The sequence below is a fragment of the Falco biarmicus genome, chromosome Z, assembly GCF_023638135.1.
Source record: "Falco biarmicus isolate bFalBia1 chromosome Z, bFalBia1.pri, whole genome shotgun sequence".
NCBI classification, from domain to species: Eukaryota; Metazoa; Chordata; class Aves; order Falconiformes; family Falconidae; genus Falco; species Falco biarmicus.
In genome coordinates this window covers 81637777-81649828 of record NC_079311.1, presented here as the reverse complement: position 1 = coordinate 81649828, position 12052 = coordinate 81637777, and the positions used below count along the sequence as shown (strand labels likewise).

General features: G+C 42.9%; 1 protein-coding gene across 4 annotated transcripts in view; it reads right to left on the bottom strand.

Annotated features, from left to right (window-relative positions):
- The window catches only part of WDR7 (WD repeat domain 7), a 143212-nt gene extending 131175 nt beyond the window's left edge, over nt 1-12037 (bottom strand). The window contains exon 1 of one of the 4 annotated variants that reach the window (XM_056325607.1): nt 11455-12037. Coding sequence is in view for 2 of the 4 variants with exons in the window: in XM_056325604.1 (XP_056181579.1) it covers nt 5377-5471 (95 nt within the window). In the remaining 2 variants the exon portion in view is untranslated. Of the gene's footprint in view, nt 1-5376; nt 8938-9418; nt 9552-11454 lie in introns of those variants that run through there. The other 3 variants (XM_056325606.1, XM_056325604.1, XM_056325605.1) reach the window with 3 other exon arrangements.
- Nucleotides 12038-12052: the final 15 nt, after the last annotated feature.

The window sequence follows — 12052 nt, the reverse complement described above, 5'->3', positions numbered from 1 at the left end:
CCTTATGTATTACCTTGCGGGGATTTATGTTCTGAACTTAACACAGCTCAAACTACAGCAGAATTTCTGATGTAGAGAAGTATAAACACAGCAAACGCAGGCAGGAGTCACCAAGGAAATTTTTCAAAAACACTTATTTTCCTGTCTTTCTATGGATACATACATATTCTTCTAGCTTGAGCAATCCAGCAACATTTGCATTTGCTCACAGATATGTAAACCTATTTTACAGCACTTCAGAAGAGGGAAACAATTCCGAATTATGACAGAGGGAAAATAAAGGTCATCCTGAATCTAAGTAAGGTTCATTACAACTCCACTTCCACTTCCCCACTGCGGTAACCACAGTTTCCCCTGTGTCCCCATGGTACTCCAATCAGACAACTAACAAACTAGCAGAGTCACACTGACCCACTGCACAGCTGCTGCCAGACACCACAACACAGTCTCATCGGCCCTTTTTCCAAAGGAGGCACAAGCATGAGCTGCAGATTTCCATGGAAGTCGTGGAACCTCAATTTAATAATCTTCAGTTCCACTGAAAGCTATTGTTCGAGGTTTAATGTCACTCCTTTGAGCCAAACTCAGATTTGATATAAAGAGGCAACCACAGAGATCCTGCTTGCACCAAAAATAAACTTGACTTTTTGATCTTATATTGCCCTGGGTATCCCAGTGGTGACTCCCACAACACTTAAACAAGTACTTTCTGCATCAAAAATATCCTTTATCTAAAAACACTGGGTTTTTTACTATACTACATGGCGTTCAACATAAATTAATGTCATCTCTCATCTGTATAAAAACTACATGCAATTTCTTCAAGAATTTTTTTTATTAATTTTGACAACTTCTGCCTATATTCCTACTGCAAATAAACTCAGCAGCCAGAGAAATCGAACATGATAATGTACATGGAAAAATGGGGGAAGGGAAGACAGCAAGAACAGAATAATGAATAGCTAAGTATTACAAACTGTAAAACAGCTTACAGGGCTAGCTGGGCACACCAAGCCTCAGACTTCGGAAAAGTGAGAGATGCATTGTGCTTTTTCACAAAATCCGTATCATAAAAGCAGTAATATCACTTACTAAGACATGCCATTTTATGCCAACTCATTTCTTGCATCCCATTCCACTATCTTCATTCAGAACTATTTTATTAAGAGCCGTTATTTACTGAGCAAGAATAAATAAAGAGCAACAATTAAGCATTTAATCTATTGCAATACACTACAAGCTACACTGAAACTAGCAGTTGCAAAACACACCTGTAAACGTAGTGTTAATTGTTATGTAATGCTGGATCAATTGTTCTGTCTGGATGATCATGATACAGAGCCATAAAATAGTTGAAAAAAATTAAAGAATACAGTGACCCTACTAAAGAGCTACGATTCCAAAAATCACTTAATTTACAGTGAAATAGTCAGAACTATATACTGAAAAACAAACATGAAGTCTTCAGATGCAATACAAAAAAATGTAAACAACAACAAAAAATAATCTCCAAAACCAAAGAAAAATACCTATTTAACTATTTTACCACCCAATTTTTATAATTAAATAAAACAAAAGACACACTGGGAAAGGTGGGGAGAGATGGGAAGTTCTTTGCTTTATATATATTAAAGAACTTGAATACCAGTCAAGGTAAAGCATTCTTTACAAAGTGTTCTTCCCTCACTACCTACAAAAAGCTCCCTTCGGCAGCTCCACCACAGTGGACTAGAAATGCAAAACTATGCCCAAACTAGTCCTGAAAGATGCTACAGCCACAGCCCTGCAGGTACCACACACAGTGCATTCCTCTCACCCCCCTGGCTAGAAGGCACACAGATTTAGGAGCGATCTCAAAAACACTAGTTTGATCAGAGTTCCTCCAAGTTGTTGGGTTTTTTTCTATGGCAGTAAATCATATTTGATCATCAGTGTAATCTATGAACTAAATTTTAATGGTTAATAAAGCAATCCACCAATAGTTTCAGAGCTGAAAAATCTAGGAGTAAAAATGCCGACAAGCAACATAAAAATCTCATTTCTTTCATTTCCTATTGCTCCCAGTTGAGGGACAAAATCACAGTATTTACATGTCACTTGATTGTGTCAATGATGCAAACAGCTGCACTTTTGAATAAATATAGAAGCTCCCCTACCACGGCACAAAATTGTTCCTTGAAACTTTGCAGTCAGTTTAATGCTCTGCCAAACTACTTATAAAAAAAGTAAAAATCAACAAGACTATAAATACATACTTAAGCTGAATTTTCAAGTGGAATGCATAGGACATAACAACATACAAAAGTATTAGCACATATAAGTAACCTAAGGTATTTTACATTTTCCATGCAGAAAAACATGAAAGCATTGAAAACATTAAGAGCAAAATACTTTCTAGAAGCATACAGATATTCACATTTCAAAACTTTTATCTAAGAGAAAGAGAATTCTTATTTTCTATCTAGTAGAATATCAGTACTAGTAAGATCTAGTATTAAGCCTTGGAAGAGAGAGCAAAAAGAAAAACTACCTCTTTCCTTCTAGTTTTTTATTATGGTACCGCAACGCCTTCATTAAAAACTTCATTTTCAGAAAATACCACAAGCTCATTTTAACAGCTGAAGAATTCAATCTACAAAGAACAACCCTTCTCTATCATTGGCGAACACTGAATACATCCCCTGCAAAAACCAAAACTCACTTACTGTCTGTAAACAATCAATAATTTTTTTTTGCATCAATGATGACAAACTACAGTAGCAAATAAACACTGTACCATTGACAAATGGCCAAAAAGCACGCAGTGAATCATTACAAAAGAATTCCCACATTCTAATTATTTATAACTCTCCAGAATGAACTGTTTTTGCAGAAAAGGGAACTGGAAAATGGAAGCATCAAACTGAGTAGAGCTCTTCCTGCTTAATCCCAGGGGTATTAAGTCTTTGTCTATCACTTCCACAAGTGCCAGAACCCCAGTTTCCTTCCCACAAACATACAATAAAAGAATGGGTTTGTGTTATTGCACATATGTAGGGGCATGTGTGTATGTACACATACATACATACATATATATAAAAGAGCATACTTGCATTTATTTTGCTTTATTTCAAATTACCCATCAAAGACAAATACACAGATGGAGGTATATGGCAAAATACCTTCCTGAAAAGACTTGAGACACATTCTCTGCCACGCAAGAAAGGATCCTTCCCCTCCCTCCTGCTTTTTCATAAGGTAAGAGTTGCAGCGCAAAACACAGCACCACTGTCATTTGCAGTGCATTAGGAAGTTATTTCCACTCACATCTTTGGAGTCACAAAGCCCCTCTTCTTCAGTTGCTTTCCATAACCCAGATAGGTGCCACTTAGTATCCCAAGCTATAGAGTCTCTTGTATTCCCTCTAAATAATGCTGGCTGTTCTGTTCACCACCTAAGGCAGATAAACCACTACACACGCCCCTAAGCCGCCATCTGTTTGAAGATGTACCCAAACATCCAGAGCAGCAAGGCATGCTTCACCAGACACAATGAGCAGTAAAACATAAAATAGAAGTGTTCATTTTTTTTCATTCAAACTAAACTATCTTAGATCTCCAGTACAGCCTCGTAATCCTTCCTCTCCTTGACTTGCGGGCTACAGCCTTGCTGATAGAGCCCAGCACGTGATGCTTGGCCACAGGACACAGCTTCTGACTGACCAGGATGCCCAGCTCCTTTCCTGCAAAGCTGCTGTCAAGCCCACTGTCCCCCAGCCTATGTGCTGTTTCAGATGCTGGACTTTCCACAGAGCTTCCCCCCCATCACCATAATGTTCCGAACACACCACATCAGCCACTGTCTGGTCCTGTGGATTTTTATCTTCCCCATGAAAAACAAGGTAAAAATGGCACAGAGTACTTCAGCCTTCTTCACACTTTTATTACTAGGTCCACTGTATCGCCAAAATATAAACCAGTTAAGAGTTATAGACATGTACATCTCAGTTATGTTTAAAGAGACCGTGATTCTTTAGATTAGCAGATGATAAAAAAATAGTTAAAAATAATACGCTAATCTGGTAGTGACTCTTTCAAGTGCCCTGCTTAAAGCTGGCATTTAGGCAAATTTCATAAACTGGGATAAATTCCTATTGGAGTAAAGCTATTAAACTGATTTATTAAGTACAATGTATTAAAAACTGAATAAAGACTCAGATAAACATCTTTATCAAGCCATAGTCCCCTAAACACTAACCAGCACTTTCAGGACTAGTAAGCTATGGTAAACTACTCATAGCTAACTTGCTGAACCAAATTACAATCACAAATCATAACCGTAATTTCAAATCAAAGTATCATGATGAAGTTGCAAAGCAGATGCATAGAAAATTGTAAACAGTAGGTCATTGTTCAGTGTAATCAGGGGAATCACCAGGTAGCATAGCCACGGGTGTAAAGACAAAGGTCAGGCACACGGTCAGAGCTTTGTAACAACTGTTTCTGTAACAGATTAGAAAGTGTTCTATAGCAGCCTTCCTCGGCCTGTATACAAACTGTTCCTGAAACAGGAACATTGGCAGTCTCCTCAAGTTTTCCCACAACTTTCAGTCACGATGGGAAGCCTCAAGACCTCATTAAACCTTGTAAGCCTCAAGTTATTTACCCTGAAAGAGCATCCATAGTAAGGATTTTTACAGCGAGAAAAAGCACCCAAACAAAATGTATTCACGGTAGGAAGCCCAGCAGCTAGGGAGAGCAACTCCTCCCCTCTCCATTGCCTGGGGACAATAAAACCAGATTCCTTTCATGCCTGTCACTAGCAAGTGGATGAAATCCTCTAGCTGGTAGTATTTCCATGCCCTGTGTGCAGGGAAACAGTTGTTGCCCGTATAGCATCTGATGCACCTGTAGATTTCCTTGTCCTCATATATTTCAGTGGGTAAATATATGAGGAAAGGTTTAAGAAGAAGCAGGAATAATGAAGTTGCAGACCACACAAGTAGAAAACAAAGTTAAAAGAGAAGAAGGAAGAACAGAACACAGGATTGGCGGTGTCTCCAGGAGAGAGAACCAGAAGATACAACTAATGTCATCCTTCAGAATATGTCTTTTGACCAAACACACTACCCAATTCATTTGATCTCCTGATGACTTTGACAACACAGATGAGGCAGACAGAAGCACAGATTTTCACCTCTTACAGCATTAAGCCCTTACAGTTTGCACACACAACTTTAAAACGTTGGTAATATTGCTAGAATTACAAAACCAGGAGAGCAACTTCAGTTCTGTCACCAAAAAAGAAACCTGTTTCAGGTTTAGTCTATGTTCACAAACACTAAACAACCATCGTGTTGTTGATCTGCCATGTGTGACCCCACTGGAATTCAGTTACCTGGGCACTTCTGGAAGCATAGCACGTCTGAGCGCTATAGGTTGCTCTGGTCCGCAGCAAGTCACAGTGGTATCTCCCAAACAGACAGAGAGCATCAGCTGTACATAAACCCAGCCAGATCCATGGAATACTTCAGTACTTTCATGTCCCACTACAGTATGATACTCCTAGACTGAGCCCACCCAGTAAGCCCTGTGCTGTGCTTGAGCTGTTTCCTGGGGGCACGTGGGAAAGATGTGAGGCCAGGAGAAAGGAACACTTCTTTTGGGAAAGAAGTAAAAAGGTTAGTAAATCTACCTTTGTTGTGACAGAGCACAGCAAAAGCCAAGAAGAGCTCTTTCCAAACACACTTATTTCAATTAAAGCACAGGCATATAAAGTATTAATCTTAGGATATGTGTGGACAATAAAAGAATCTGCCAAAAAATATATATCTACAAATTGAGTGTTTCTTTATCATTTATGATCTCAGCATGTAACAGCTCCAAAATTAACCATTAAAGGCTGCCAATTGAACATCTGTTTTTAAGTAAATGTAACTGCTGATGTTCAAACAAAGCGACTCAAAAAGGTTAAGAATAAATCATTTCTTTCCCTATCAACGTTTACCACACGTTAATACATTTTTTCTGTGTTTTCAGCAGAATTTAAATTATGTTATTATTCAGATTTGCCCCCAATAAGTACAGAGATGGCTGCCATCCATGACATCAGGACAAACCCTCTAAGTGGATTGCATATTTTCAAGTGAACAGTAATTTTTATGCCTAATATTTTTCACGCATACAGAACCTTTCATTCAAAAAGACATTAGTTAAGCATTGTAACACCCCTCCTAAAAATCATTTACATAAAGCCAATCATACACTCATGGTAAAGGCTCTTTTCTGTTACATTATGGCTTCCATTTGGATAACCCAAAGCATTTTATAAAAATCTGATTATTTTAAATGTAATTACAAATTACCTTTTCCATTTAATGCTTGAGGATGGAGAAGGATTAACGAGGCAGGGTGAAGAAAATTAAGTACTTCACCCAGACTTGCAGAAATCTTTCACTATCAGAACCCACGTATTTAAACAATAACACCTTTCTTTAAATATATGGTCAATAAATAAAGAATTATATTATTAAATACAAATGGTCAGTAAAGTTTGCTAGGTCAATTAAATCCCGCATGTTTCTGAAGCTCTGTCAGTAATTTTCAGAGTCTTTTGGAATTAGTTCTAAATCACTACAAAGGGATCAAATATAAAATATTTTTGCTTTCCTAAGAGACTATTAATCCAACAAGATTAGTTTGAATCACAGAATGGCTGAGATGGCAGGCACCTCAGAAGACCATACCCTCCCTCCTACCCCTTGCAAAAGCTAGGTCACTTACAGCAGGTTGCCCCAAACCATGTCCAGCTGAGCTGTGAGTATCTCAAAGGATGGAGACTCCACAATCTTGCCCTGTGCAACCTGTTCCAGTGCTCAGCTGCCCTCCAGCTGGACTTCATTCTGCCAATCTCCCTCATCCACCAAGCCAGTCATCTCATCGTGGGAGGCTATCAGGTTGGTTATGCACAACTTGCCCTTTGTAAATTCATGCCACCTGAGAAGTCTGAGAAACCTTTTAAAAAGGTAGTAATTTTTCAGCAAATAGATCCCTGATTTATTTTTTTTTTAAGCTAAAAGAAATTCTGGACCATTCCTGCAGGATACTAAATACTATAAAGCTATCTGTCAGGTCTTACACTTTGACACACGTAGCAAATCATTATCATTTCAGCTTGCATCTGATAAGCACTGAATACAAAATGAAAGAGAACAATAAATGTACCTTTATCCAATCAACAGCACACCTTTCTGATTTGCAACTACAAAAAGATTACTGCAACACTATGCTAAAGACTTCTTGTAAAACGAAGTACTTTAAAAATGTAATTTTTCACTAAGAGAGTATTATGAGTGAAAACAGGTGAAGAATGCAAACAATTTTTATTCGCTGTACAACTGAGAAACAATTTGTTCATGATGGCACCAAAATCAGGAAGCTGGCTTACCAAAAGGACAGGTTTGTAAACCAGTAGTTTTAATGCCACCCCCGTGCACACACAAATACAAACACAGAATGGGATAGCAGCTAGGAGTTCAACTGGCAACTACATTCATTTTGATATTCAACTTTGCCTGTTTCAATATACACAAAAGAGCCCCCCAACAGCTATCAGGGAGAACTGATGCAATCCTACATAACCAAGAGCCTTGAGGACTTTTCAAAGGCCCCAATTTTGTAAACACAATGCACAGAATTGTACAACTATGAATATTCACACTGACCTCACTAACCCTACCTGTTACAACAGAACTAAGCATATCTGCAGGAGTGAACTAACCTACTATTCTGAATTTGGACAAAACTGTTAGGCTACGCTGAAATTTATGTGAAGTGAAAAGGGGATTTCAATCCAGGTAATAACAACTAACAAACCAGACCATCATTCTCGTTATACTGATCAAGGATTAAAAAATTAACAGCACCTGGCCCTCTTTTATCCCCATGTACTTTGTTCAAAATTCATCACCTCAAGTCCTTGCTTTTTCCCTGTGGGAAGCTTCTCCATTAACACCGTGCAGCCAGCACCTCCATGTCCCCCTAAGTCCATTTATCTGTAACAACTGTCTCCAAACCACCATGCCACATCCTGTAACACACCTGTATTTCGAGCACTGCGAGACAATACTTCTCACCAGGCTCTATGTCTTGGCCATTACGTACTACAGTAAACAAAAAGACTGTGTTACCGTCAAACCTTTCCAATACACCCAAGATCAAAATCAAATTCAACAACTTGTGTTCCAAAACAGAACTTGACTGATGAACTAGTTCAGACAGAAGCTCTTCCTTGATCTTCAGGTGGCAATAACAGTGACAATCCAGTGAAAGGCTATTGCTGGCCCCTTGCCCCAGCTGAGCGAATGAGTACAAAAGTCTGATTTATAAGTATGTAACAATATGAAGATCTGTTATCCCTCCCCAAAAAATCTCCGCTCCCTGTACATGTTCAAGGTTACAAAATAAGAGAGAAGGGGAAATAATAATTTGGAGCTCTACATTTTTCATTATCATTACTAGATGCTTTTGCAAGCCATTTTTAGGTTTTTCTAGCACTTAATTCGATTACACACTAAACCCACATATTTTTTTCCTGTTTAAAATTGTCATCACATGAAGGACAGTTACCCAAAGCAGCTGCAAAAACCCTCTATCATCTCCCTACTTGCCCGTAACACCACATCTCCCCAGAAAGTGGGAACAGGTTACAGAGGCCACGATATAACAGAAATTTGGCATTACAAGTATGTCGAGCCCCAGCAAAGGCCTGTTTCTGTATGAGCCACCCCTCAGACAACTTTCCGTTAGCAGGGAGCGCGCTCCCCAGCCCAGTACCACCCGGCCGCGCCTGCCGGCCGTCCTGGCAGAGCCGGCTCAGCACAGCGCCGGGCTCGGGTTTCCTGAGAGCACAAGCCCGCAGAGGGCCGGTGCCGCCGCGGCCCACGCCGGTGGAGCCACCCGAGCCCCTGCCGCAGCCTGCCGGGGCTGCGGGAGGCCGGGGCCGCTGCGCGGAGCCCCCTGCCGCTCCTCGCGGAGCAAGGGCGTCCCTTCCGCGGCGCGACTGACCGCCGTCCCCCCACGCACAAACCCCCTTTTCCCCACTGCCCGCCCCGGGCTGGGCACAGCAGGCCGAGCCCTGCGGCCAGGCCCGCCGCCGCTCAGCGGAAGCCGGCAGGCCGCCGCGGGGCCGCCACCTGCTGCCGCCCCCCGGGACGCCGGCCGGCGCCGCCCGCAGGCAGGTGCGGCCGCCCCCTCCCGCACAACATGGCGGCCCGCGCCACCGCCCCGCCGCACGGGGGGACCCGAAGGGCCACCGCCAGCTCGCCGGGGGCCGGGGCGGCGCGGGACCCGGCGGCGAGCCCTGCGGGGCGCCGCCACCGCCCGCCGGCGGGACGGGATGCCCTCTGCCCGGAGGCTGCCGGCAGCCGGCGGGCACTCACCTGTCCCCGCCGGGATGGTGGGGAGGTGTCCCCGGGCGCCGCGCCCCCGCCGCGCTCCCCCACCCTCGCCCGGTGCGGCAACCAGCTGACACCGCCGGCTGCCGTGACTCCTACCACCACTGTCGCAAAGCCCCCGGCCGTCGTCACTGACGGCAGGCAGAGGCAGCCGGCGTCGCCATGGAAACCGAGCGGCGGAGCGGCCCGGTTGTGTAGCGACCGCTGCGTGAGGGGAGCGCGGCGGCGGCAGGCAGGGAGAGCCCGGGCCAGGTGCCGGTGGGCGGCGGTCTCGCCCCTGCCCCAGCGCCAGCCCGCGAGGGTGTGGGCCCGCTTCCCGCCCCGCTGAGGGGAAAACCGGGGCCGCCGCTTCCCCAGGCCCGTGGAGGGCTGGCAGGGGGCAGCTGATGAGACACGTTCCTGGAGGTCTGTCTTAATTCCACTTAAGGGAACAGCTGTGAGGAATGACTTACATTTAGCAGTTATTGGAGGGCTTCATAAATAACGGAAGCTGTAAGGCACCACGGTGGAAATACTTCTAGTACAGAGCGTGAAAAAGGCTGTTTCTGGTACCTGCTCAAGATTAAACTTAATATGCAGGGAATATAAAGCGTGTGGAGAAGTTGTCAGCAATGACATTGCAAAACAGGGTGGACAAGGTTCTGGGTTAATTTCTACTTTTACTTAGTTTATCCTGGAACATGGTTAATACAAACATTTCACTAATCCCTCTTTATTTTTCCCCCTTACTGCTTCTGACTGTTTATGCCTCCTATTTTTTTGTTACCACATTCACTTTGCTTTATAAAAAAACATAGTATCAGGAAACTGAAAAAAACTTACATTATTTCTGCCTGCAGAAAAGAAGCGCCACTCCCATAATGTCACAAAAACTAGCCAATAACAAAACTAGGATAATTTTTAAGTTAGGATGTTTTGTGGGAATTCCTACCTTACGCGTTTTCCAGCTTCTAGGGGAAATAAAGCAGAGGTCTGGCAAATAGCAACCTACATAAGCTGGATTTGTGTGCTGGGTCTTGTCAACGGACTATGTTAAGAAGGTGTGGTAGGTTATTGAATTTATTCTATTTCCTTTGCAACCAAAACAATGTTTTTACTGTTAGCTTTCTGTACATGTGAATAACTGGTTTTAGTTATGTACAGATCATCAAAGATGCTGATACTAAAGGCAGTTCAGTGGGGGTTTTCTTTTTCTTATCAGCTGTTTAACAGTGTACATCAATACATCACAGCTGTTAAGGACAGAGAGGGAAAATTATTTCCGCAGCTGAAACTAGAGAGACCATTTTATCTTGGCCAGAAGTAATTAAAGTAGTGAAAACAGCACACAACTTGCATTACTGTATGTTGGCACATAAAACATTACCTATATGGGGACTTGGTATCAGATACATTCCATGCCACCAGTTCCCTAAAGACCAAGCAACTCTGAATTTTTATTGCTGTTGAATTAGTAAGCAATTACAGTTCAACTGCTGAATATAAAAGTATGGATAAACATTGTTACTATGTTGGTATATTTTTGATGATAAAAGTAATGCTGAGATACATCAATGTATCTGTAAAGAGATATGCAAATTACATACAGCCATGTGACTCCTGGCAAGTGAGTATGCATACCCCGTCATCCAAGAAAAGCAGATGCCTGCCTGTAACAGCAGCCTATTTAGCATGTGAATTACTTTCAGCTGGGAGAGTAGAGATGCTCTAGTTGTCCTATAATAATGAATTCCTGAAGCCAATGTTGGTCAGTCGTGCAGCATTATATCACAACAGGAGTAGGTATCTTGTTCTCATGGTTAGAGAGTTGAGTTTTTTTTAAGGTTTTAAGCTAGCTGCTATAAAAGGCTCAAGGATGTTTTCTGAGTTACACAAGTATTAAGTTTTCTTAAAATAAGGTGCTAATAAAAATGTTAAACATTTTGTTCCTTTAAACATTAGTTGTACCACTTCATCTGTCACCAATGTGCACGTTAATGAAAAGGCTCAGGGAGACCTTTACTGACGGGGAACCTGTTTACCTGGAGGGTGGTCAAAGACTGGGACAGGTTTTCCAGAGAGAGGCCTCCATCCCTGGAGGTGCTTGGAACCAGCTGAGCAGGCCTGTAGCTGTCAGGGCAGGAGCCTGCCTGCCAGGGTGCCTTCTAGCTACAGCAGTTCCTCTGTTTGAGGTTTTTGTAGTACCCAACACAGTTTAGCAAGCTCCAGGAGCAGCAGATGATGCCTGTTGGGGAGGTGGGATGGAGTGTTTTGACAACGAAGAGGGTTTCCTTGCAGATTTTGTGCACCTGGCACTAGCAGTCTGCAGCAGCTCCCACAGCTGGTATTGGTCAGAGCGCTGCTCTACCCACCCTCAAAAACCACAGGAATACCCACTTCCCTCTCTTTCAACTCTTGTTAACGGAAGGCTTACAAGATAAAACACGGCATATTTTCAATTCCACGTTTCTAGAACCAGTCCTGAACAAACCCGGAAGGCTGCGCGAAGGCTCTCCTCCCCGCTTCTGAAAAGGGCATGGTGCCCGCCCCTTGCGGCCCCTGAGCCGCCTCTGCCCTCGACCAAGATGGTGCGCCGCACCTGCCCATAATTAAAACGGCTGCCGGCCTGGTGGCGGCTTC